This window comes from Ranitomeya imitator, chromosome 6 (genome assembly GCF_032444005.1).
Source record: "Ranitomeya imitator isolate aRanImi1 chromosome 6, aRanImi1.pri, whole genome shotgun sequence".
Classification (NCBI taxonomy): domain Eukaryota; kingdom Metazoa; phylum Chordata; class Amphibia; order Anura; family Dendrobatidae; genus Ranitomeya; species Ranitomeya imitator.
The window spans coordinates 24,329,792-24,357,156 of NC_091287.1; the positions used below are offsets into that span (position 1 = coordinate 24,329,792).

General features: G+C 42.9%; 1 protein-coding gene and 1 long non-coding RNA gene across 2 annotated transcripts in view; both read left to right on the forward strand.

Moving 5' to 3' along the window:
* Window positions 1-10,674, forward strand: part of LOC138643545 (uncharacterized) — a 207,328-nt gene extending 196,654 nt beyond the window's left edge. Inside the window, exon 3 of the long non-coding RNA XR_011314176.1 lies at window positions 10,526-10,674. This is a non-coding gene — a long non-coding RNA (uncharacterized lncRNA). The remainder of the gene's footprint in view (window positions 1-10,525) is intronic.
* A 193-nt stretch (window positions 10,675-10,867) lies between these two features.
* THSD7A (thrombospondin type 1 domain containing 7A) overlaps window positions 10,868-27,365 on the forward strand; it is a 278,419-nt gene continuing 261,921 nt past the window's right edge. The window contains exon 1 of the mRNA XM_069729330.1: window positions 10,868-11,102. Coding sequence (XP_069585431.1) covers window positions 10,967-11,102 — 136 coding nt within the window. The 5' untranslated portion in view covers window positions 10,868-10,966. The remainder of the gene's footprint in view (window positions 11,103-27,365) is intronic.

Here is a 27,365-nt window from a genome sequence, read left to right on the forward strand (position 1 = left end):
TGACGCCACCTGTGGTATTTGGCCAGGGATGGCCGACGCTGCTTAAAAGGGTTCACTGGGGCTGATGGTAATGCAGCTTAGATGGTTTTGCTCCCCACAGGTGGAGCGGAGGCCCCAAGGCTACCAGGACAGTCTATGAGGGGTTGTAGATGTTTGAGTGCAGGAAATAATTGGAGGACACAGGATTTGCAGTTTCTTTACCTGTTACTGTTGAAATTGCAGTCCAGGGCACAGGTTACAGGTGATCTTTGAAATCCGGGTAGCCTGGAAGTGGTTCGGAATCCCCCTAGCCAGGTGGGGTTGGAAGCCTTCCTTTCTGCGCTGATTTCTGGGTTCTTGATGCATTAGCTTTCCTCAAGTCCCTCTCTCAATCTGTCCCTTAGGTGGAACTCTACCGCATGGCAGGCAGCTTGAGCCTTTTTACAGGTGTCCCTTTCTCGTGGTGACTTTGGGCTCCAATCTGCTGCTGTGCTTTCGGGTGTCAGTCGTGGCTAGAAGACCTGCAATCTCCTGCCCTCTGGTTTCTGCTGTTGGGCATACAGTTCCCACAGTTCCAGTGCTGACACAACAGTGCCATAAACACCCCCATAATACTGCTATACAGTGCTGAAACAGTGCCATAGAAATCCATAAAATACTGGTATACACTGCTGACACAACAGTGCCATAGAAATCCACTAAATACTGTTATAAAGTGCTGACACAACAGTGTCAGTCACGGAGCACCTGCTAGGACCGTGAGATACTCGGTACCAGGTCGGTTTCTTAAAGGGATGTGTCATGGCAGCAATGACCCAGTCCGTGGCCCTGGGCATCTAATAAAATGTGAAAAAGGGGAATAGAGGTTATGGGATAAATGTTCTTTCTCATGGTGACTTTGGGCTCTGATCTGCTGCTGTGCCTTCGGGAGTCAGTCGTGGCTAGAAGACCTGCAATCTCCTGACCTCCAGTTTCTGTTGTGGGGCATACAGTTCCCACACAACCTCGGACCCCGGTGTCCGGTTTCTTGCGCTTTATCCTGGGAGTGAGCTCAATCGCAGCTCCACTCCCAACTTCTCTCTCCTCTTGCTTCCTCTCCCTTCACTGTCTCACACAGACTGACTTCCAACTCCTCCTCCAGACCAGAACTTATAGGGAAGCTACCCTGAAACTAGGTCTAGACCTCCCCCTTCTAGCCTGGAGTCAGGAAAGTGTTGTATGCTAGTGTTACCTGCTAAGGGGATTCCTTCTCGCTTCCAGGCATGACATCACCATCCCCGGGAGGCAGGCAATACCACTGTGACAACCGGATTCCTGGGGTGTCACAATACACATCCCCAAAATACTGTTATACGGTGCCGACATGAGTACCCAAGTAGACGGTGCACCATGTCCTCACCATCTATAGTTGCTGTAACGGCCGAGATCGGAGTTCCTGACCCCGGAGTTTAACACCTTAGGTGCTGCAGTCAATAGCAAATATCACGTTTGCTCATCACTCTTGACTATCCAGTATAGTCAGCTGTGGTATTTCGGAGACCCCGGTCCTGCGCCTCAGCTGGCTTCACTAATTACTCCATAAGTGCCTTCCTGATCACATGACTCCGCGCCTAGAAGACAACACATAATGAATTGCCTGTTAACAACACTGGCAGGTTGATGGCGGGGGCGCCAGGTCACCAATATCTCGCTCCATTTAGGTAATTAACAGCGTACACAGGCAAATGGGAGCAGCGTAAAAGTAATAGCACCTCTGAGTTTCATGTACTTAGCCAGCACGAGGCGAGAGCATGGACCCGCGCTCACAGATAATTGTCTTACATGGGGCTGCCATCTTTGTACCTGCTCTGAAGACAAATTATTCTCCAGAAACGTCTTCTTCAGGAAGATGAAGATACTAGTTTCTGGGATATATAGCGCTGTTATATCAGCACTGCAGGGTATTAGCAGCAAAAAGTGGTGTTGAAGTGGTACTATTAGGGGATTGCCTTATTTCAGCATGCTATGGCGGTCTTACTTTACAGTGCCATACATTGCTCAATATGGGAGATTGCGGTACTGTTGTTTTTAGCTTTATGGCGATATTGCACTTGGCTACATTATTTGCAATAATTGCAATATTGCATGATTAGTACATAGGACAATTTTGTTTCAGTACCCTATGGCAGGATTATTTGGGATTTGGGTGGCACCGTTTTTAAGCATTGTATTCGGAAATAAATAGCACTGATGATGTGTTCTGTAAAGATAGTTTCTCCGCGTTGCACTCTGGTTTAGCTCACTTGATCTTTGTGCCTTGGAAATATATGGCAATGTTATGTAAGCACTATATGGCGTTATTACTTGAACAGTATATGTGACTATTGGTTCAGCAAGTTATGGCAGTATTAGCTGAGAAATGGATGACGTTGTTATTTGTGCACTGTATGACAGTATGCGGAAATGAACGGCACTGTGGTATTGCTTGAATGCCATGAAGCACTGTTGTTTCAGCACCTTATGGCTGTTTATTTATTACTTGTTAATTAGATGTCGCTGTTCCTTCAGCACTTGATGGCGATAGTACTTGGAAATGCATGGCACTAGTGTTCAGGGACTAAATGTAGTGTTATTTAGGAAATTGAAGGCCTTGTTATTTGAACACTGTATGACGGTATTATTTAGGAAATGGATGGCACTGTTTCAAGCAGTGTATGGTGGTATTATTTTGGGAATTAATGGCTCTGTTGTTGCAGTATATGTAAGTGTTTCTTGAGACTATATATCATTGTTGTTTCAGTAGTATATGGCGACATTGATTAAATGCACCTTGTTATATGAAAATAGATGGTACTGTAGTTTCATTACTGTATGGCAGCAATATTTAGGAAACAAGGGCACTGCTGATATACTGGCTAATCAGACTGATAGTATTATACTGTGTGGTACTATTCCCTCTGTATTATCTATCTATCTATAATCTATTTATTATCTATAATGTATATATTATCCATCTATTATCTATTATCTATCTATCTATCTATTATCTATCTATCTATTATCTATCTATCTATCTATTATCTATCTATCTATTATCTATCTATCTATTATCTATCTATCTATCTATTATCTATCTATCTCTCTATTATCTATCTATTATCTATCTATCTATCTATTATCTATCTATCTATCTATCTATCTATTATCTATCTATTATCTATCTATCTATTATCTATCTATCTATCTATTATCTATCTATCTATTATCTATCTCTCTATTATCTATCTATCTATTATCTATCTATCTATTATCTATCTATCTATCTATCTATTATCTATCTATCTCTCTATTATCTATCTATTATCTATCTATCTATCTATTATCTATCTATCTATTATCTATCTATCTATCTATTATCTATCTATCTATTATCTATCTATTATCTATCTATCTATCTATCTATTATCTATCTATCTCTCTATTATCTATCTATCTATCTATTATCTATCTATCTATTATCTATCTATCTATCTATTATCTATCTATCTATCTATTATCTATCTATTATCTATCTATCTCTCTATTATCTATCTATCTATCTATTATCTATCTATCTATCTATCTATTATCTATCTATTATCTATCTATCTATCTATCTATTATCTATCTATCTCTCTATTATCTATCTATCTATCTATCTATTATCTATCTATCTATTATCTATCTATCTATCTATTATCTATCTATCTATCTATTATCTATCTATTATCTATCTATCTCTCTATTATCTATCTATCTATCTATCTATCTATCTATCTATCTATCTATCTATCTATCTATCTATTATCTATCTATCTATCTATTATCTATCTATCTATTATCTATCTATCTATCTATCTATCTATCTATTATCTATCTATCTATCTATCTATCTATATATTATGTATCTATCTATCTTTCTGATTTCATAGAAAGTTCTGTGCCTCGCATGTGGATACCAGATGCTTTGCCTAAGTCAGATCTATCTCTGGATCTCTGTGGATCTCTTCTCAGCCCATAATCTGGTGGCGGCTGCCTGTTTTTCCGCAGCTGAGGACCAGTAATCCGCACTTGCTTATCTCTCTTAATCACAGGCGCACAATGCTTCGGCTTCCTGAGCCTTTAATTCCCTCTTAAATGCGTAACAGAGTGGAAAGTAAATACAAAGGCAGAGCGACCGCCACCACCGCGGCTAATTTCTGCTGATGTCAGAATATTTATGCCGGGTAGCACCAGCGCATTATTTCATCCAGACCGATTCTGCATAAGTACAAGGTCGGACCCGGAGCCGGTTCTGTACAATGGCGGAACGTCTCTAGAAGAACATCACGCTGGCCGTCACTTCTAGATCGAAGGCAAATGTTGCCAGAGCCACGCGTGCGGGGGCAGATCCCAAAACCCTTCCCCTCAGGCACGACAATCTGGATGATTTATGGATGATTTAGTAACAATGTTGCTAATGATATATTCCATTCCGAAACACGTGATTGACATTGACTTGTGCAGCTTTGGCCTTAACGACCCCAAAAATGATGACGTGTGCAGATGGTGACGGCAGTGTCAGCCATAGCCCGTATATACACCAATGTGCTGCATACTGTGACTTTATCAGCCCCTGGAGGACGGACCCCCGGGGCTAATGCTCTTCTCTGTCCTCCTCCAACCCCGCACCTGGGTCTTGCGCTTAAAACTTTCGCCAGGCAAAGACTATCAATACATTGACCCAACGGCTGCTGAAAGCTCATCGGTGACTTCTGCTTAATGGGAAATTAATTATAAAATAATTATATGCTGGTTAATATATGCAACGGAGGGGATTAGCGAGATGTAAATAGCGAGGGAACGTGTGACATTAATAGACGAGGCTTCATGGAAGATTTTTGGGGCTTAAACATACAAGTAGTCCCAACCCTCCATGGCATCGCCCGGAATCAGGGACACAGGAACCTTCCTCACCTCAAACTGTGCCGTCCGGTGCCGCCAGACAGAGGGGTATCTTGGTTCTCCCGGCAATAAGTCAGTTTTGCGCGCCCCCAGCACATATGGCGTTTGCACACTTAGTCACGTGCCGATGACCTGCTCTTCCTAATTCTCTCAATGTCCAGTGAAAAAACTGAGAGCTGAATCCTGACAGTGAGGATATTCCACGCTGTTAGGACTGGCTGCAGGGCTTCATTTTATAACTAAAGGGTGCGACCATCTTCGAGATGAAAGTCTGCAGTCACTATAGGTTGCTGCAGGCTTCTGAATTCTCACAGCGCAAACACTGCACACTTTTAGGATTCTCACTTGCCGGTGACGAGACTGGACGGTTATGTCAGCATAAGTATGTGATTTGTATACTTCTGGCCACATTCCGACTAGACTCTGTTATTTCATTTTCATTGAGTGAGGCCACACATGTCCAGTCGGCACGTGACCGCACGTATGCAAATCGCCAGCACCAGAGAATCCTGACAGCGTGCAGTGCGCACTGAGAGAAGTCTGCAGGCACAAAGAATAACTGCAGGCTCATCATAAACTTGGACAACCCCTTTAATGTTCTTAACATAAATAAAAATAGGAGAATTAGTCAGTATCACAAAAATTTTTATTGACATCCAGGTACCTGATAGATGACATTGTCGTTCTTTCTTTTCATTTTTTCCAGACTCCATGATGACTTTTCTCATCCGCAGCTCGTCGCTGCAGACTTCCATCTTCTCCGGTCTTCTGCAGCACATCCCCACATGATGCACTTAAAAATAGAAGCGTCATTATAATGCTCCTAAATAGCGATGGGCAGACCACTGGATGTTTTGGTCTGACAGATTCGGCCGAACATTTTAAAAAAACTTCATTTCGGGAACCAGAGCAGTATCTGAACCTGAACCCCATTTAGATGAATCGGGCCTGAACATCCATTGCTTGCCACGCTGTCATCTGCATGTCATGGCGGCAAACTCTACCTCTGATCGGCGGTAAGATCAGTACTACACCCATCATCCTACACCTGGTGTCACTGATAACAGCGAGAGCAGGCACCAGCTGATGGGAGTATTCATCAGCCAGCGCCTGCGCTATAAATAAATAAATAAAAATTTGATGTGGGGTCTGTTCTATTTTTGATAACCAGCATGGCAAAACTGATTGCAGCGTGCTGCAACTCTCAGCTGTCATCTTTACCAGGGCTGGTTATCAAGAATAGAGAGGTCTATGCTGTTTTTTTTTTAAATATTTTTATTAAATATATTTTTATTAAATATTTTTAAATATTTAAATACCTAATTAAAAAAACACCATGGAGTCCCCCGCCATTTTTGACAACCAGCTAAGCTAAAGCGGACAACTGGGGGCTGGTTTTCTCAGGCTTGTAAGGGGCCATGGATATTCCCCCCCTCCATACTAAAAATAGCAGCCTGCAGCAGCCCCAGAAAAGGCACATCTATTAGATGCCCCAATTTTGACACTTTTTTACCTGGCTCTTCCACTTGACCTGTGGCGATAATATGGGGTTAATATTTGTGGGGTCGATGTCGCCTTTATGTTGTCAAGTGACATCAAGCCCAGAGGATAGTAATGGAGAGGCGTCTATAAGACACCTATTCATTACTAACACTATAGTCATATTGTAAATAAAAAACACCCAGAATAAAGTCACTTATGTAAAATAAAAATATGCGCCGTTTTACAAATTTAGTTAAAAATAACGAACAAAATTATACTCACCATACGCCCATTCCATTGAAGCCCTTGCCCCTTGTAAAAAACAAAGAATAAACAACAATAATACCCACCTTACACCATACCATTGAAGCCCATGTCCCCTGTAAAAAAAGAAAACCAATATAGTAAACAATATCCCTCACCTATCTGAAGTGGAGATATCCCGTGCCGTAATCCATGTCTATGATATGTGGTTTACAACCTGGACAGTGCCATGATGCAACCGTCCAGGCTGAAAGCTGTGGGAGAATGATGTGCTGCGACTGCAGCCTCAGTGACTATTGGTGACATCATCAAGGTTATCGCAGGTCACTGAGGCTGCCGTCCCACACTTCACTGTGAGCCGGAGATCACTGCAAGAACCATGAGAATCCCAGAGTCCCAGTACCCTACTGTATCAGAGCCTTGAGGACACCCATATAATGTAAAGTGCCTGCGCTATCCCTGCAAAACTATTATCTATCTATCTATTATGTATCTATCTATTATCTATCATCTCGCTATTAACCATCTATTACACTGGTCAACGCAATTTTTCTGGCAAAAGGTTTTAAAACATATTTTAAGTCAATTTTGGCTGCTGGTTACGAATATGAACTCCGTTTTTGGCTATCACATCAGGATTTCGAGATATTTTCAATTTTTGATGAAAATTACTCCTAGTGTTTTATGATAAAAACACATGATTTTCGGTACTACATTTTGTATATTTTTAATCAAGGAATAACAAAGATTACAAAGTCAATGTGCAGCAAATCAAATATACTTACAGAATTAAACTACAAAATATAAAAACACATATATATGGCACACAGATGAACGACACATGGCCGTTATTATTTGGACTTTCCTTTCTCGGCTGATCTGTGATGTACGGCTTCTGGGTTGTCTCTCATCAAGCTCCAGCAATAGTCGCCATCATATGTGAGTCCCACCGGCCTTGATACCGTTCTTCCATTGTTTTAATGTCCTGATGAAAACGTTCCCCTTGTTCCTCGCTCACATCCCCAAGGTTCTCTGTAAATAGTGAATCTTGATCCTCATTCTTCATCCAAGATTCCGCAGACTCGTTAGTAGCTCTTCCACAATCTCTTCATAGTTGTCGGCTTTCTTATTCCCTAGAACATTCTGCACCACATTACAAAATGCATTCCAAGCTCTTTCTTCTGTCTCATTCATTGATGTGATAAAATTTGGGTCTGTTCTTACTTGAGGTCCATCAAATATTCCAGCCTTTTTCTTCTCTTCACTAAGACCAGGAAAAGTTGAACATATAGAGTTAAAGCATTCTCCACTGTGATTGAGAGCTTAGACGAACTGCTTCATCAATCCAAGTTTTATGTGTAAGGGAGGAAAGACAATGTCCTTCCCATCCACTAGAGAATCATGGATGACATTCTTATCGCCAGATCCCAAACTCTGTCGCTGAGGCCATTCAGTTTTCACCCAATGCTCTGCTGTAGCTCTACTGTCCCAGTAGCACAGGAAACAAGGGTGTCAGCATAACAAATGGGAATTATGCATGTTCAAAGAAAACAAAGATATTCTCACATTTATTGGGAGACTAAATGAAAACTAAATTTACCTTAGTGAACCGTATAAACCGGCACTTTTCGTACACTACTTATATTTATCATGGAATTCATGAAAATGGGCTATATACCTATAGCGCAAAAACGTGATGTGATAGAGAAATTATAAGATCAGATTTGAATTCAGCACCCTCAAATTAGTCTAAAACTGTTCTTAAAGTCCATGCAAAAAAATGTTTGTTTTTTTTTGTAGACCAGTGTAATCTATCTGTTATCTAACAATCTATTATCTATCTTTTATCTATTTATCTAGATATTTTCTATCTATCTATTATCTATCTAACTATGTGTCGATCTTATTTATTTCTGTATGCATTGATTAGATGTCATTACATTCTTTACAGACAGTGGAAGATGATGCAGAAGAATAAAGGTATGTGCAAACGTTGCGGATTTGGCTGAAAACCCGCAGGGAATCCACAGGTAAAACGCAGGTCATTTTACCTGCAGATTCTGCAGAATCCGCGGAGACAAATCCGCAATGGAATCCGCAACGTGTGCACATACCCTAGGTCCCACACACATGAGATTATAATCGGTTGAACCCGTTGACATAAGCAGGGTCCGCCGATAGTCTAATGTGTATGAGGGCTAGTCTCTCCCCGGATGATGATGACACGAGAAATTGGGATCGAGGCATTGGAATTTCAATGTCTGACTTTTTTTGGTTCTCTGGGAGATAAACCACTGCCAGGGAATCTGGCAGCAGCTTTCTCATAGAGAACACAGGGATTTCCTGTGAATGGGGAAGTCGGGAGAGGCAGCCGTTACGGGATCCGTCCTGTGGCCAACAGCTGTCTAATGTGCATGAGGGACTTACCACCAGTCAGGCGTCTTGATCTCTTACATTTTACCTGGTAGATGACCAAGAAGCACTATTTTTCTTTGACCGCAGACAGAGCATTGGGGGGAGGCTCCTGCTTCAGACAGTTGTCTTACAACTATGCACAGGATTGCAAAAAGGGTGGAGAACGACATGGCTAAAATAAAGAGACGCAAAGAGAATATTTCTTTACATAGTTTGTAGTTTTAACTGTAATATGAGACTAAATCAGGTGATGAAGCTCTTAGTTGTTATATACACTTAATAGCCCCTTCTTCTGAAGCTCATTTTGATGACGGAGATACAGAAGATTGCGATTGTTGAAAACTTTTTAATTCTCTCTTTTCCTTGCTGCCTTATTCTTTGTTAATGCCGATAGCCAAGTGCATAGACAGAATATTCCCAGGATGTGGCGCCCACCCAGGAAGGTAGGACTATGCTGAATATATGCACCCCCCAATTTGCAGCCTCTGTCAGTGGGGCGGTGGCTGCGCATCGTTTTCTCTCTTTATTGACTTCTAAGGGGCTTTCCATAGGAGCTGTGTGTATACATGAGACATAACACCATTTCTGGGCATTAAATATCTCACATTTCTCACCAGTATTTCCCTTTGTAGTCCTGTCCCTAATTATCAGCTCTCTAGGAGCCACCAGTGGACTAGGGGGGGGGGGGGGGGGGGCGGCTTCCTGCTCTCCTTTTTCTATATAGCTTAACATATCTTTCGCAGTAGAAGCAGCAGAGAGGACATTAACATTATACAACAGCACTGAGCAGTGTAACTGGGAATCCAGCTCTAGCGTTAGAAGAAGAGAAAAGACTAGAAAGCTGTAGCACAGGACTCTGTGTGTCTGGGCCTGTCTCTTTCTCTCTCCTCTCCCCTTCCCTAGACTACATATGAAAGCTCTAATCTGATCCCTCTTGACCAAGACACCATTTTTTGGGTGAATAATAAGTTCAGGAGGCATGAGAAGGTGAAGTGGCTCATAAGGGGGGAAAGATATTTTTCTGATAAGATAAACTACAACGTTTCTTACAATTGCTTGTAGTGTTGATTAATGCAAAGTTGGTAAAATGTCAGTGACCATATAATAATAATAATAATACTTATTATTATATATAGTTTTCTATTATTATTATTTTTAGTTTTTATATTTTTTTTTAGTGTCTCGTGTTCTGATTCTTCTGCTATTTCTTCGGTGTGTGGTGACATTGTGTGTGATCCATTCTTCCCCCCGATCACATTCCTTCCCCGTCTCCCACCCTATGACAGGTGAATCCCAGGCTCCGGCAGCCTGGTGGCAGTCACATGCTGCTCCTCCTCGCTGCCGCTGCTGCTGCTCATCTTCTGCTTTTCCTTCCTCCCTCTCTCTGAATTTTCTTTCTCTTTTTTTTTTCCCATTTCTCCAGCTGGTGTAATTTATTCCTGCAACCTCCCTGACCACCAGAGCCCGTGCAGTGAGCCGGAGCCCCCCGCGGACAGATGTCTCCCCTCAGCTGATGGAAAGCTGCCACAGCCGGTGACTGGAGGAGGATGTAGCAGAGCCCGAGCCCCGCACCGCAGCCCCGCACCGCACCGCAGCCCGAGCCCCGCACCGCAGCCCCGCACCGCAGCCCGAGCCCCGCACCGCAGCCCCGCACCGCACCGCAGCCCGAGCCCCGCACCGCAGCCCCGCACCGCAGCCCGAGCCCCGCACCGCAGCCCCGCACCGCAGCCCGAGCCCCGCACCGCAGCCCCGCACCGCACCAGCCGCCTCTATTGTTCCTCCATGGTGCAGGCTCCTTCCTGCTGACACCAGAGACAACAACTGCAGCGGCTCCATTGTGTCCGGCTGCGGCCACAGAAAGGCGATGGGTCTGCGGCGGAGAAGCCCCTCATCCGTCCCCGGGCGCTGCTGTGGGGGGATTGTGCTCATCCTGGCCGCGGCGGCGATCTGGGGAGCGGAGGCAGAACAGGACGGAGAAAGTATCTACCAGTGGAAGACAGGTGAGAAGAGAGGGGCTCAGTGTCCTGTATGTGGGGTCCGGAGAGGATGATGGGCCGTATAGTGCTACCTGATGGCGAGGTGGTGGGGACGGATGGTGTTAATCTACTATCTATCCTCTATCTGACATCTATCTATCTATCTATTATCTATTATCTATAATATATCTATTATCTATCTATCTATATATTATCTATCTATCTATTATCCATCTATCTATATATCTATATATTATCTATCTATCTATCTATCTATCTATCTATCTATTATCTTTCTATCTATTATCTTTCTATCTATTATCTATGTATCTATTATCTATCTATTATCTATCTATCTATCTGTTATCTATCTATCTATTATCTATCTATCTATCTATCTTCTATCTATTATCTATATATCTATTATCTATCTATCTATCTATTATCTATCTATTATCTATCTATCTATTATCTATCTATCTATCTATCTATCTATCTATCTATTATCTATCTATCTATCTGTTATCTATCTATCTATTATCTATCTATCTATCTATCTATCTATCTATCTATCTATCTATCTATCTTCTATCTATTATCTATATATCTATTATCTATCTATCTATCTATTATCTATCTATCTTTCTATCTATCTATCTATCTATCTATCTATCTATCTATCTATCTATTATCTATCTATCTGTTATCTATCTATTATCTATCTATCTATCTATCTATCTATCTATCCTCTATCTATTATCTATCTATCTATCTATCTATCTATCTGTTATCTATCTATCTATTATCTATCTATCTATCTATCTTCTATCTATCTATCTATCTGTTATCTATCTATCTATTATCTATCTATCTATCTATCTATGTTCTATATATTATCTATCTATCTATCTATCTGTTATCTATCTATCTATTATCTATCTATCTATCTTCTATCTATCTATCTATCTATCTATCTATCTATCTATTATCTATCTATCTATCTATCTATCTATCTATCTATCTATCTATCTATCTATTATCTATCTATCTGTTATCTATCTATCTATCTATCTATCTATCTATCTATTATCTATCTATTATCTATCTATCTATCTATCTATCTATTATCTATCTATCTATCTATCTATTATCTATCTATCTGTTATCTATCTATCTATCTATCTATCTATCTATCTATCTATCTATCTATCTATCTATCATCTTTCTATCTATCATCTCTCCATGTATACAGTGTGCTCAGTGTTACCTGTGTCCTTTCACCTTGTGTTTGGATGCTCCACATGACAGTAAAGTGCTTTGTTTTTGGGGTCACCATTGGGGGGAGTGTGACGGGGCCGCTGTAATTTCTCAGTGTTGTGTATTTTATATTTATACTCTTTTTATTGCCTTCCGATCTGGATACAAAAGCTCAGAATGAAACTTTCCAGCTGGCCTGATTTCTTATTTGACCGCAGTGACAAGTCTGCATTTCGCGGTGACATACATTTAGTAAATGAGGTTCCTCCAGGACATCACTTCGCAGTGTGACAGGCGCTGGAGCAGGAGGCGCCGTTATTTCGGCTCTGGATTGTGCAGTGCTCCTGTGCTTGTAATCCAATGATCATGATTGCAGGCTTGATTGGCTTTGTATAAGAGAGGCTCATGGTGCATGCAATGTGTCAGGATGGGTGGCGCTGCCCGGGGTCGGCCTCAAAATGACCAATTAAATGGCAAGGATGCCCGGTCATTACGCAGTTAACGCTGCTTAATAAACCGTATTATAGTATATAGGTGGGAATAAAACCTGCCTGTTTTTCTCAATGCTATCTTGGTGCCATGAGGGCAGATCCACTTACGCTCTCACAGATATTCTGCATTTATCCAGGCACTCAGTGGTCAGATTATGAGGGCACCGCAGCTCTGCCCTTACTGATGCCAGGGTGAAATGTGTGCCCGCCTGATCCTTTGTGTCATATGGCTTGAGGAGGAGAATGATCAGGCTGCTGTGTTTTCATGTGGTTTCCATGGAAGGTTAATTAGCGCTGTTTGGACACAATGGGAGAATTTGCATAAGAGGTCTGAATAGAGATAATGGAGATTATTGGTGACAGACTGGTCCAGATTGGAATGACAAGAAAGGAGATATTATAATTTGTCCTAAAATAGGGGGATGAGTAATGAAAGGGTGGATTCTACTGCAACTGTTGCAAATAGAATGTTGGGAAAATGTGATACATTGTTTCCAAATATCAACATTCCGAACTCAGGGCTGGTGTTCCCCCTTGGACCGCACTGACACTGACACACATATTCAGCACTGCTACATCTGTGGGGTGGATTCTGAAGAAGGTTAGAAAGTCTGTGCCTTGTTTAACCCTTTACGTTCCAGACGGTTGCTCTTATAGCGCCGCTATACACAAAGCCGCCTCAATGAGCCGGGAGTACAGAGTATATGTGACACAGACTGCTAAGCCTCTGTAAATTGGGTTAGCTTTCCATCTCGCTGATAGCACAGCTTATCACCATAATGGAAGGTACTCATTCTTTGATTTGTCTTAGCGCAGCCGTTGCCTCGAGGGCTTTCTCTAGTTCCAGACCCGGTGGATGTGATTAGGAAATGGATATTGGAAATATACAACTGTTTAGCTGGGGCGAGATCATGTAAAATGAGGCAGGCAGAATTCATTCTTGTCATATGGTGCCTATATGTGTTCACTCTGTGCCGTAGAAATTGCTTCTTTGTGAGATCCTGACCCAACAATCGCTCAGTGCCGGAGGGCTGAGAGCTAAAAGGACCCACGTGCCCCCTCTCCATCCCATAAATTCATGGCAACCCAGTAGTGACCCTCATTTATTAGATACATTTCTGCACTAACCGCACCTTTTACCAGTGTAAGGAAGAAAGCAAAAAACGGACCCTCTATCCTAATAGGGTCAACAAGGGGCTACTCATTTTTTTTTTTCCAGTAGTTATATCTCTTCTATCTAGGCTCGGACTGGCCGACTGGATAAGAGGAGAATCCTCCGGTAGGCCCCCTGTGAAGGAGTGCTAATGTAATGACTAGTTCTATTATACTTGATTCACAATTTGCAGAAAAAGGTATCAAATCATTCATGAAACAAGCGAGCCAAATTAATATTACAGAGAAATAAAAGTTAATTTGTGTGCTAGGTTCAGGTTATTGCACTGGGCCCCAAGAATCAATGTTACCGGCGAGCCTTTGCCGACACATGGGGAAGGAGTGGTGGGGTCCGATTCAACTGTCCGGTGTCCAAGTGCAGGATCCTTAACCGGAGACTAATTGGGGCGGCAACGCATGTTTAGAGCCAAAAGACTATGGTTTTGGAAAAAAATATATCTTTTCTGGCTCTGATGGAGAACCCAATGGATTGTCAGCACTGCTAAAGATTTATTGAATTGAAATTTGTAATAAAAAAAAGTTTTACTTATATAATAAGTTCCAATTACGGTATGTCTTTTGGGGAATGGTTTCCTTTCATCAGACTGGACAAATCTTTTAATAGGGTGACCGAGTTCAGAAAGATTTCATGATGGTGGAGGCCCCTAATGTTTATAAGGGTCTACCTGTCTTTCTTTGTGATCTGACCACACGTGACCCTTTTTACTGTTATCTATAGGAAAGGTGGTTACACATGTTTGCAACTTAGGACCTCCACACACATTAGGATTAAAGGGGTTGTCTGGGACTTTAACATTGATAGCCAATCTTTAGGAAAGGTTATCAATGTCTGTACTGAATATCTGCCCCCCTATTCTTTCAGCAGGGGTTGGATGTGTAGTTTTGAGCATCGGTTACTATTCCGTTGACAGAGCTGTCCAGCTCCGAAATTGAGCAGTTTCAGCTGCCACTGACAGCGGGAACAGCTGTTTGACGGGAGTGCCGGTGTCATACCCTCACCATGGATAAGCCATCAATGTTAAAGTCCTAGGCAACCCCTTTGAGTTGACTGAACCCATCGATATTGATGGGTTTGACCAACGGTCTCATGCGTATGGGGGAACTGGCTGACCAATGCTTGGGAGAGATCTCCATCGTACATGTCCAATTTTGGATTAACGATTGATTGCTCTCCCAGAGATAAGCTGCTGGTCGATGTGTCAGTCGGATGAGCGCCGCTTTTGTGGATGGGAAACTCGGCTAAGATGGCTGACCAATCGGCCGAAGCATCGTTCAGCCGACAGCCATCTACAGTGTTTGGCCAGCCTTAGACTCTATCCCGGCAGTGACTGGACTGAATGATGTGACCAGTCTACATGGAAAGAGGCCACCTGAAATTAGCCGTGGCCTTGAAGGTAAATAGCAAGGTTTGAAGCAGACCTCTACCACCACCCTTGGTTTTCAAGGTGGCGCAGGCTCGGGGCATGATGGACCTCATTTCCTTCTCATATATAATTGTCTCAAATATATATATTGGTTGGTCAGAGTTCGAAGACCTATAGTTTATAGGGTCACATGTCCACTTTCCAGATGATAAGAGCTAATGTTGGACCCCCCCTTAATTTATTTGTAGCTCTAATGACAGCTAGTTGATAAGTTGAGCGAGTATGTGACATCATCACCCATCATGATGACATCACTTCTAGATCCTGATGTTAAAAATGGCATCAGATGTACATAAAATACTTATTAGATAACCATAAAATTACAAAAGTGGTTGAGTATTTTTTTTTAAAGCCATGCAATATATTGGTATATTCTCCTGCACGTCGGTGATGGTCCCATCTGTATTGGGATTAGGTGGTATCTACTAGGTGCCCCAATGGCACCAATAATGGATATCGCTTCCACTGTTATGACCTTTACAGCAAATCAATCTATGGCTGGGTCTCACTTATCAGCTACTTTCTCCAATTTCGAAGCCTAAACCTTATCATCACCTCTTCCATCAAGAGAAGCCATTATTTGCCAAGTGTCAGCTATTCACACCTCCTAAATTCGATTGACCTTTGCTCGCTCACGGCTATTCATGGCTTTCAGTGCAGACTATTGTGTATCTGTATGTAGCTGAGAATTGCACATATTAATTGGACATTATTGTATCTGGGTCATGCTATCAATCTGCGGGTCTGGTTGACCAACCTGCTCTAATTATCCCTACATATATCGTACGATATGGCAGCCATTACAGATGCTGTAAGGGATCTCATCCTAGATTCTCAAAGAACCAAATAACCCATGTGAGAGGAACCAAACAATTACAGAAATGTCACAACTCTGTTGTCAGATATCCTGGGACAAGGGGTTCCTTCCCTGTCCCTAACGCAAAGGGTTCCCTAACTCGTCCTGTTCCTCGGATTCCTTTTGATGGTGAAGACACCGGGGCCACACACCTTGACTTAGCTCCTGAATCTGCCCTTAGGCTGTACCCTTCCCCATCTCAGGGAAGGCGGGAGTAGCAGTGTACCGTAATACACCAACCAGACTAACCAGGTAATAAGAACAGGGATAAAGGAAAATAGCAAACATACAAATATAGTGCTGAAGTTCTCTACTATTTTTTAGATGCTATTTTCTTCAGAGCACCAACATCCTTAAGAGACAGTGAGCACCCCTTTATCCCTTTAATCATACAAATATACTCACACAAACAACAGAGGTAAACACCGGGCAGTGGAGGATGGAGAAAAACCAAACCAGGAGAAAGACTGGAATTAGAACACACCCAAAACCTAGGAACAGTCTCAGATAAATCCACCAAACGCCTTCTCAAACAACAACAAACCACCATATCCAACCATGCAGCATAAGCTGGCTCTGGCAATGAGTGTTTGCCAGGGCCCAAAATGTATAGAAGAGGGAAGTGAACAGCTGAGAGCCTTAATGCAGGAAAGCTTTCAAGAGCTCTCAACTGAGCAGATTAACCTCTACATTGCTAAAAGAAACCTATACTGTTTAATATGAAGGTGAAGTGCTTGTAATCAGTGCAGGAGTAGGAGAAATCAGACACTGCGGTCTTCTGGCTCCTCTCTGTCGTGGTAAACCCATGACGAGAAACTTGCCTACATCTGCTAATAGATGCATGTACATTTACCACATTTAATGCTAGATACATCTACTGCATCTATTACCAGATACATCTAATACATGTGCTTCCAGATATATCTCCTACAGAAGTACCGTATCTACATCTACTACAGAAATATTTGCTACATCTACTACCAGATATAGCTACTACATCTACTAGAGAAAGATGTGTTACATCTACAGGAACATCTGCTACATCTACTACAGAAGCATCTACTACAGAGAGATATGCTACATCTACAGAAACATCTACTACAGAGAGATATACTACATCTACACAAACATCTACTATAGAGAGATATGCTACATCTACAGGGACATCTGCTACATTATTATTATTTATTGTTATAGCGCCATTTATTCCATGGCGCTTTGCATGTAAGGAGGGGTATACATAATAAAAACAAGTACAATAATCTTAATACAAGTCATAACTGGTACAGGAGGAGAGAGGACCCTGCCCGCGAGGGCTCACAATCTACAGGGGATGGGTGAGGATACAGTAGGTGAGGATAGAGCTGGTCATGCAGCGGTTTGGTCGATCGGTGGTCACTGCAGGTTGTAGGCTTGTCGGAAGAGGTGGGTCTTCAGGATCCTTTTGAAGGTTTCGATGGTAGGCGAGAGTCTGATGTGTTGTGGTAGAGGATTCCAGAGTAGGGGTGATACGCGAGAGAAATCTTGTATGCGGTTGTGGGAAGAGGAGATAAGAGGGGAATAGAGGAGGAGATCTTGTGAGGATCGGAGGTTGCATGCAGGAAAGTACCGGGAGACGAGGTCACAGATGTATGGAGGAGACAGGTTGTGGATGGCTTTGTATGTCATGAGTAGGCTTTTATACTGGAGTCTCTTGGTAATGGGGAGCCACTGAAGGGATTGACAGAGGGGAGAGGTCAGGGAATAGCGGGGGGACAGGTGGATTAGTCGGGCAGCTTAGAGTAGATTGGAGGGGTGCGAGAGTGATAGAGGGGAGGCCACAGAGCAGGAGGTTACAGTAGTCAAGGTGGGAGATGATGAGGGCATGGACTAGGGTTTTTTCAGATTCTTGGTTGAGGAATGTACGGATTTGTGAAATATTTTTGAGTTGGAGGCGGCAGGAAGTGGAAAGGGCTTGGATATGCGGTTTGATGGAGAGATCAGTGTCAAGGATTACCCCGAGGCAGCGAGCTTGTGGGATTGGGGAGAGTGGGCAGCCATTTACTGTAATGGATAGATTTGTTGGGGGGGGGGGGTCACGTTAGATGGGGAAAGATGATGAATTCTGTTTTGTCCATGTTAAGTTTCAGAAATCTAGCGGAGAAGAACGATGAAATAGTGGACAGACATTGAGGGATTCTGGTTAGTAGGGAGGTGATATCTGGTCCAGAGATGTAGATCTGTGTGTCATCAGCATAGAGGTGATACTGAAAACCATGAGATTCTATGAGCTGTCCCATGCCGAAGGTGTAAATGGAGAAGAGCAGGGGCCCTAGAACTGAACCTTGTGGGACTCCGACAGATAGGGGGCGAGGTGAGGAGGTGGTGTGTGAGTGGGAGACACTAAATGTCCGGTCTGTCAGATATGACGAGATCCAGGAAAGAGCCAAGTCTGTGATGCCAAGGGATGAGAGGGTCCGCAGCAACAGGGAATGGTCCACTGTGTCAAAGGCAGAGGACAGGTCCAGGAGGAGGAGGACAGAGTAGTGTCGCTTGCTCTTGGCGGTTAAGAGGTCATTGGTGACCTTAGTTAGGGCAGTTTCAGTGGAGTGGTGTGACCGGAAGCCAGATTGTAAGCGGTCGAAGAGGGAGCAAGAAGAGAGATGGGAGGACAGTTCAAGGTAGACGTGTTGTTCCAGTAGCTTGGAGGCATATGGGAGAAGTGATATAGGGCGATAGCTAGATACAGAGGATGGGTCAAGAGAGGGCTTTTTGAGGATAGGTGTGATGGAGGCATGTTTAAAGCTTGAGGGGAAAACACCAGTTGTTAGCGATAGGTTGAAGAGATGGGTTAGGGTTGGGATGAAGACTGTGGTGAGGTTTGGGATGAGGTGGGATGGGAGCGGGTCAAGTGCACAGGTGGTGAGATGCGATCTTGAGAGTAGAGTGGAGATTCGATCTTCTGTAATGGTGGAGAAGTTGGTTTTGGAGGTGGAGGGCTGGGAAGTCTACAGAAACATCTAGTACAGAGAGATATGCTACATCTACAGAAACATCTAGTACAGAGAGATATGCTACATCTACAGAAACATCTAGTACAGAGAGATATGCTACATCTACAGAAACATCTGCTATATCTACTACAGAAACATCTACTACAGAGAGATATGCTACATCTACAGGGACATCTGCTACATCTGCTACATCTCCTACAGAAATGTCGGCTACATTATTACAAAAACATCTACCCGGTGTTACATGTAGTTATCTACTAATAATACCGCCTTTATCACCACGGTTTCTCTTACAATCTACATTTAGTGTAATATTTATTTATCACATCTACTGCAGTTTCTTATTCCTCTTCTAATAATATGTTAACCATGAAGTCGCAAAGTCTTCACGACCCAGTCAGCACTGCTACATCAGTATATTTCACTAATTAGACTTTTTGTACTGAAGGGTTATTATTGTGTCCAAGTCCAAGGGTCTGACAACTGAACCTGACAAATGAGTCCACTTTTCATATATATCTTTGTTATTACAATGTGTACACACTGAGATTGGTATAGAAATGCATTGTCCTCTAATAAGACGCAGAGCATCTGGGCTATAAAGCCATTTGTCACTGTCTAATAGCCCCTCTGGAGGACGGTAGGACCCACCCGATCCGTGTGCGTGTGTTACTGAGGCCAGTGCACTTTGTCCTCCAGTAACAGAAAGGGTCATCTCAGCGCGCTGCGAGGCTCGCCCTGTAGGAATAGTCTTTGTGTCACTGCCCGCCACCTTTAATATATTCTCCAAATGTTCTTGTTCACACACGAGCTGCTATGTTCATTTGCAAATTCTGCAGGCCGCACGTATCGTTTCTCACTCATAAAAAGAAAGGCGTTGTCCAGTTTTATAGGACTTCTCCTTAGCAGTCAAGACCCCCCTATGTGGAGTTCACAGAAAACCGATGGTGTTTGCTGTCCAAGGTTCTGAAATGCAAATTCATCCATACAAAGGGCCAAAGAAGCTGAGGAGGCAGATGGGGAAGTGTTTACATCCATGTCCTTATCCAGATGGAGAAGAAGGCCACATGGATACAATAGATACCCCCGTCTCCGGTAATAAAATCCACAACAGATAGTTCGGTAAGATCCTAACTACAGACTGTCTTCTCTACTGTACAAGGTGTTGAGAGGTTTTAATGGATCCACATAGAAGGACCATGAAGCTCCTTATCAGGGCTTATAGCCACTATTGTGATCGAACAATGATGGCCCCAAATTTCACTACAACATGGCCAAGACCATTGTAGTCCAAATCCTAGTAGTGTCCTGTTCCCGGCCATCACTTTGCTTCTCTATTCAGGTCTATACGATGGTTCCTGGGCGTTAGCATCTGCCCAGATCTGGCTTCATAGACCTACCAAGAGCAAGAAACCACATTGGAAGTTCTCAAGATGAAGCCAGTGGCAAAATGATGTGGAAAAAGTGTTTTTTTTCAATCAGTAGCCAAAGTAAAGGGGGCAAAACTGGGAGATAGGAACTACCTGCACCCAAATGCTGAACTTAGAGAACATGGCAGATGGTTTCCATACATTCCGTCAATGACATGGACTTGGAAGGGAGCATAGACGACACTACCGAGAGTTGGCAGGTTGGCTCCTCAAGATAAACAGTTGGATACCACACCAAAAACTCCTTCTCAAATATGAAGACCCCCCCATGTGGAGCTCATACAGAGACCAATCCTGCGATTATGAAGTGGTCCTTGCGTGTTGGCCATAAAGATCAGGGTGGCAGCTGGGGGGCGGTTTACATGCCTTTGTGCATATTATTGGGACGTGTACATCGATACTATACCTCCATTCTATAGCCAGGATTCTGAGTATCCCATCATATTAGAATGACTAGAACCCATCCTGTCTGCTGTCCAAGGTACTGAAAGTCGTGGAAATTAATCTCTACCAAAAGTCTATGTAATAGACCTACAACTATAATGTGTCCTCCACGTGTTGATCTCATAGATCATATGGACTGATATAGAATTTACCATATGATCTCATCTTCACGGACAAGAAGCTTTCGTAGATACTTTACACACCTCTTAAGGTCCACAAGATGGATATTTGGAGACCCTATCACTCTTTTCTTCAATGTTTGAGCTTCCGTTGTGGGGATATTAGAAGATGTCGTCACGTTTGTTGTCCAAGGCGCTGAAATACAGAGGTCTGTTACATATGAGTGTTATCTTTCACCTTGAGTTAGAACGGATCCCAAGTGTCGACCTTGTAGGAGATGGTGGCTAATAGAGTTATTGATTTGTTCTTAGGTTTATTGATTACAGAAGATGAATTACAGAAGACTTTATACATGGAGTTTCCAAAATGCCATATAACCATAGTGATTTGGCCCTCAGGACCTTTATCGTGCATTACATATTGTCCTAGCTTTACCTGGACTTTTCCTAACTTCTTCATTTCTGCAATCAGTGGAGGTCCCAGATCAAAGATCCACCAGCAAAGCTGTGAAGAAATGGATGAAGGTGCCCATGCCACTTACATGAACCCAGTAGGGAAATACAACATTATAGACAGTTTCTGCATACATCCCTCTCCCGTATATTACATGCCAAATATATCCATATCCATATTTTCTGTTTTACAGTCCATCCCCTTATATTTAATCATTTCCACCTTTCATCTTTGCCTTCTGCCCTAATTCTGGACTATTTATAGATGATATTGAAGTTTTTTAATGGGTTTTGTTCTATAATTTAGAGATATTGCGCCTCGTGCTCTGCCGACAACCTCTGACTCATCTTTATTATATAGCGTGACATTGGGGCTATAGTGATTGGTGAGGCTATACTCCCAACTCATGACTCCGGACCACAGCTTGTCAGAGATTGATGAGAACATCTGCCTTAGAAAGATTCCTATGTGGCTGGAAGACTATATGTACTGTATATATAAATATACAGTATACTGTGTATATATATATATATATATATATATATATATATATATATTTTTTGTAATGATCTCTAAAAGTCCTAAAGTTAAAAAGCTATCACATTTCCTTTGTATTTTAGGCACAAAAATATAAATGTTTATATATCTACTAGATGGTGGCCCGATTCAAACGCATAGGGTATTCTAGAATATGCATGTCCATTTAGTATATTGCCCAGCGACGTAGTATATTGCCCAGTTACGTAGTATATTGCCCATTTACGTAGTATATTGCCCAGCCACGTAGTATACAGCACAGAGCCACGTAGTATATTGCACAGCGACGTAGTATATTGCCTAGTTAGGTATGTCACAGGTTAAAAAAATAAAAAATAAACATACCCACCTAACGATCCGAGGGCCCCTTGTAGTTGAACATACTCACCATTCTGGTCGCTGCTCCTCAGCGTCCCGTCTCTCCGCTTCCTGGGATCCAACGGCGCTGTGCAGATGGGCGCGTGGCTGCCGCCATCTTGCGTTCCCCGGATGCTTTGCGAAATTACCCATATGACTTAGCGGTCTCGCGAGACCGCTAGGTCTTCTGGGTAATTTCGCAAAGCATCGCTGGGAAAGGAAGATGGCGGCAGGCGCGAGCGGCTCAGCGGACAACGGAGGGTGAGTATAGCAGGTTTTTTGTTTTTTTATTATTTTTAACATTACTTTCTTTTACTATTGATGCCGCATAGGCAGCATCAATAGTAAAAGGTTGTGGACACACAGGGTTAGTAGCGGCGGTAACGGAATGCGTTACCGCCGGCATTAACCCTGTGTTAGCGGTGACCGGAGGGGAGTAAGGAGCGGGCGCCGGGGACACTGGCTGCAGTGAGTAAGCAGCGGAGCGCTGGGGACACTGACTTCGGGGAGCGGAGCGCCGGGGACACTGACTGCGGGGAGTATGGAGCGGGTGCCGGCCACTGACTGCGGGGAGTATGGAGCAGCCATTTTCTTCCGGACTGTGCCCGTCGCTGATTGGTCGTGGCTGTTTTGCGGCGACCAATCAGCGACTTGGATTTCCATGATAGACAGAGGCCACGACCAATGAATATCCATGACAGAAGGACAGACAGACAGATGGAAGTACCCCTTAGACAATTATGTATATCTATATACAGTGGGGCAAAAAAGTATTTAGTCAGTCAGCAATAGTGCAAGTTCCACCACTTAAAAAGATGAGAGGCGTCTGTAATTTACATCATAGGTAGACCTCAACTATGGGAGACAAACTGAGAAAAAAAAATCCAGAAAATCACATTCTGTTTTTTTTTAACAATTTATTTGCATATTATGGTGGAAAATAAGTATTTGGTCAGAAACAAACAATCAAGAGTTCTGGCTCTCACAGACCTGTAACTTCTTCTTTAAGAGTCTCCTCTTTCCTCCACTCATTACCTGTAGTAATGGCACCTGTTTAAGCTTGTTATCAGTATAAAAAGACACCTGTGCACACCCTCAAACAGTCTGACTCCAAACTCCACTATGGTGAAGACCAAAGAGCTGTCACTGGACACCAGAAACAAAATTGTAGCCCTGCACCAGGCTGGGAAGACTGAATCTGCAATAGCCAACCAGCTTGGAGTGAAGAAATCAACAGTGGGAGCAATAATTAGAAAATGGAAGACATACAAGACCACTGATAATCTCCCTCGATCTGGGGCTCCACGCACAATCCCACCCCGTGGGGTCAGAATGATCACAAGAACGGTGAGCAAAAATCCCAGAACCACGCGGGGGGACCTAGTGAATGAACTGCAGAGAGCTGGGACCAATGTAACAAGGCCTACCATAAGTAACACACTACGCCACCATGGACTCAGATCCTGCAGTGCCAGACGTGTCCCACTGCTTAAGCCAGTACATGTCCGGGCCCGTCTGAAGTTTGCTAGAGAGCATTTGGATGATCCAGAGGAGTTTTGGGAGAATGTCCTATGGTCTGATGAAACCAAACTGGAACTGTTTGGTAGAAACACAACTTGTCGTGTTTGGAGGAAAAAGAATACTGAGTTGCATCCATCAAACACCATACCTACTGTAAAGCATGGTGGTGGAAACATCATGCTTTGGGGCTGTTTCTCTGCAAAGGGGCCAGGACGACTGATCCGGGTACATGAAAGAATGAATGGGGCCATGTATCGTGAGATTTTGAGTGCAAACCTCCTTCCATCAGCAAGGGCATTGAAGATGAAACGTGGCTGGGTCTTTCAACGTGACAATGATCCAAAGCACACCGCCAGGGCAACGAAGGAGTGGCTTCGTAAGAAGCATTTCAAGGTCCTGGAGTGGCCTAGCCAGTCTCCAGATCTCAACCCTATAGAAAACCTTTGGAGGGAGTTGAAAGTCCGTGTTGCCAAGCGAAAAGCCAAAAACATCACTGCTCTAGAGGAGATCTGCATGGAGGAATGGGTCAACATACCAACAACAGTGTGTGGCAACCTTGTGAAGACTTACAGAAAACGTTTGACCTCTGTCATTGCCAACAAAGGATATATTACAAAGTATTGAGATGAAATTTTGTTTCTGACCAAATACTTATTTTCCACCATAATATGCAAATAAATTGTTAAAAAAAACAGACAATGTGATTTTCTGGATTTTTTTTTTTCAGTTTGTCTCCCATAGTTGAGGTCTACCTATGATGTAAATTACAGACACCTCTCATCTTTTTAAGTGGTGGAACTTGCACTATTGCTGACTGACTAAATACTTTTTTGCCCCACTGTATATATATCTATATATAGAGATATATATACAGTATATATATATATATATATATATATATATATATATATATATATATATATAAAATATAGTCATCTTTTTTCATTTTAAAAATTACAAAAAGGAAAATGGGCCAATTGAAAAGTTTAGGCACCCTGCATGGTTGTCACCTAGTAGCACCCCCTTTCAAAAGTATCACAGCTTGTAAACACTTTTTGTGGCCAGACAAGAGTCTTTCAGTTCTTGTTTTAGGGATTTTCCTCCATTCTTCCTTATAGAATTCCTCCAGTTCTGTGAGATTCCGGGGCCGTCTTCCATCCTCTGCTATTTTCAATGATGTTCAGATCAGGGGACTGTGAGGGCCATTGTAAAACCTTCAGCTTGCGCCTTTTGAGGTCATCTATTGTGGATTTTGACGTGTGTTTAGGACCAGTGTCCATTTGTAGAAGTCATCCTCTTTTCATCTTCAGCTTTTTTACAGATGGTGTTATGGTGCACCAAGAATTTGTTGAAGTTTCATTGGATACATTCTTTCCTCTATCCATGAAATGTTCCCTGTAACATTTGCTGCAACGCATTGCCAAAGCATGATTGATCCACTCCCATGCTTAATGGTTAGCGAGATGCTCTTTTCCTGAAAGTCTGTGCCCTTTTTTCTCCACACATACCTGTGATCATTGTGGCCAAAGAGTTATATTTCAACCTCATCGGTCCATGGGACTTGTTTCCAAAATGCATCAGGCTTGTTTTGATGTTCTTTTGCATGCCTATGACTCTGAATTTTATGGTGCGGATGCAGGAGAGGTTTTCTTCTGATGACTCTTCTATGAAGGCCATATTTGTGTAGATGTCTCTGAATAGTACAACAATGCACCACAACTCCAGATTTAAATCTTTCTGAATACGCTTTGCTCTCTTCTTATAGCCTTCTGCTTTGTGGTCCTCCACCATTTTCATTTTCAGAGTGCTAGGCGGCTGCTTAGAAGAACCCATGGCTGCAGTTTTTTGGAACAAGGTTAGAGGAGGCTGGGTTTTTATAAAGCTGGGAAATTTGCATCACCTGGCCTTTCCCAACAATGATAGTTAACAAACCATAACCCTAACACGCTAATTAAAGTCTGAAACCTTGGTCAAAGTTATCTGAACACACAAATCTCCAAGGGTGCCCACATCTTTACATCAGCCCATTTTCCTTTTTTATTTTTAAAATGTAAAAAAAATGACCATATATATTACTTTTTTGCCTAAAATATAAAAGAAATGTGTCATCTTTAACTTTAGGCTTTTTAGAGATCATTTCATCTTCAACTTGCTTATCTGTTCACAATAGCAGTGATTTTGACCAGGGGTGCCCAAACTTTATATACTGTATATATATATATATTTTTTTTACTTGACTGAGTTTCATAGAATATTTTTTAACCCAAAACATGACAGTGAAATTAATAATTTAATTTTCATCTCAAAATCTTCAGTTTTACTCAAATTAGTTGAGGGCACGGTGGAGATGGTGTTAGGGGTCGAGTTCCCGCTTCTGCACAGGGGGAATCTCGAGCCATCTCCCCTGCGGTCTCCCATTCTCATCCAGCCGCAGTGGAGTCTGCTCAGCAGGGACGTCGGTCCCAGCGTCTTGCTCAGTCTCACGCTGTACAGAGAGTTACTGCTGCTTCTTCAGCTTCTGCCATTAAAGTCAGTGCTGGTCAGCAGCGAGCGGACTTCTCTGGGACTAAGTCCTTGTCTGCACGTACTGAGCATGCCCAGGGCAAGATCTCCCGTTGGAGATCGAGGGTCATGTGCTCAGGCCCTGCAGCACATTCCATTGGTCCTCTTGGCAGGTCTTGGAAGGGCAAAAGTGCTGTAGCCACTTCCTGTGCTGCAGCTATATAAACTGCGCATGACCGCACGGCCATGCGCTAGTATTGTCTTACAATTGCTAATGTGTGTATGTTGTGAGTGCAAGTCGTCCTTGGATACCCCTACCCTATTGAATGTCTGTTCGCGGAAGGTGTATGGTTGCTATCTAGCGCCCAACTTATCCTACAGCACTAATCACACATTACAGCGTCCAGTTGCTGTGACCGCCAGTACGGCACCGTGCACTTCCTCTGCGCTTTCCTTACCCAAGCCTGGGTGGTTAGTGGCGTTCGTCAGTGCGGCACCGCATGCACTCTTGTGCCTTAATATTGTTGTTCAGTTTCCTTACACACCCAGTTGCGGTGTTGTGCCAGCAAGGGTCTAATCGGACTTCAATCCTAGTTGGGGTTGAGTTCGCTGACTACTTGCTCGCGCTTTAGGTGCGGTACCGCGGTCCTGTGCCTTAACAGGATTGCTTCTTTCATGCTGGGTGAGGTTAACCCACGCGTGTATACTTTAGTGTACCGCCATATAGTC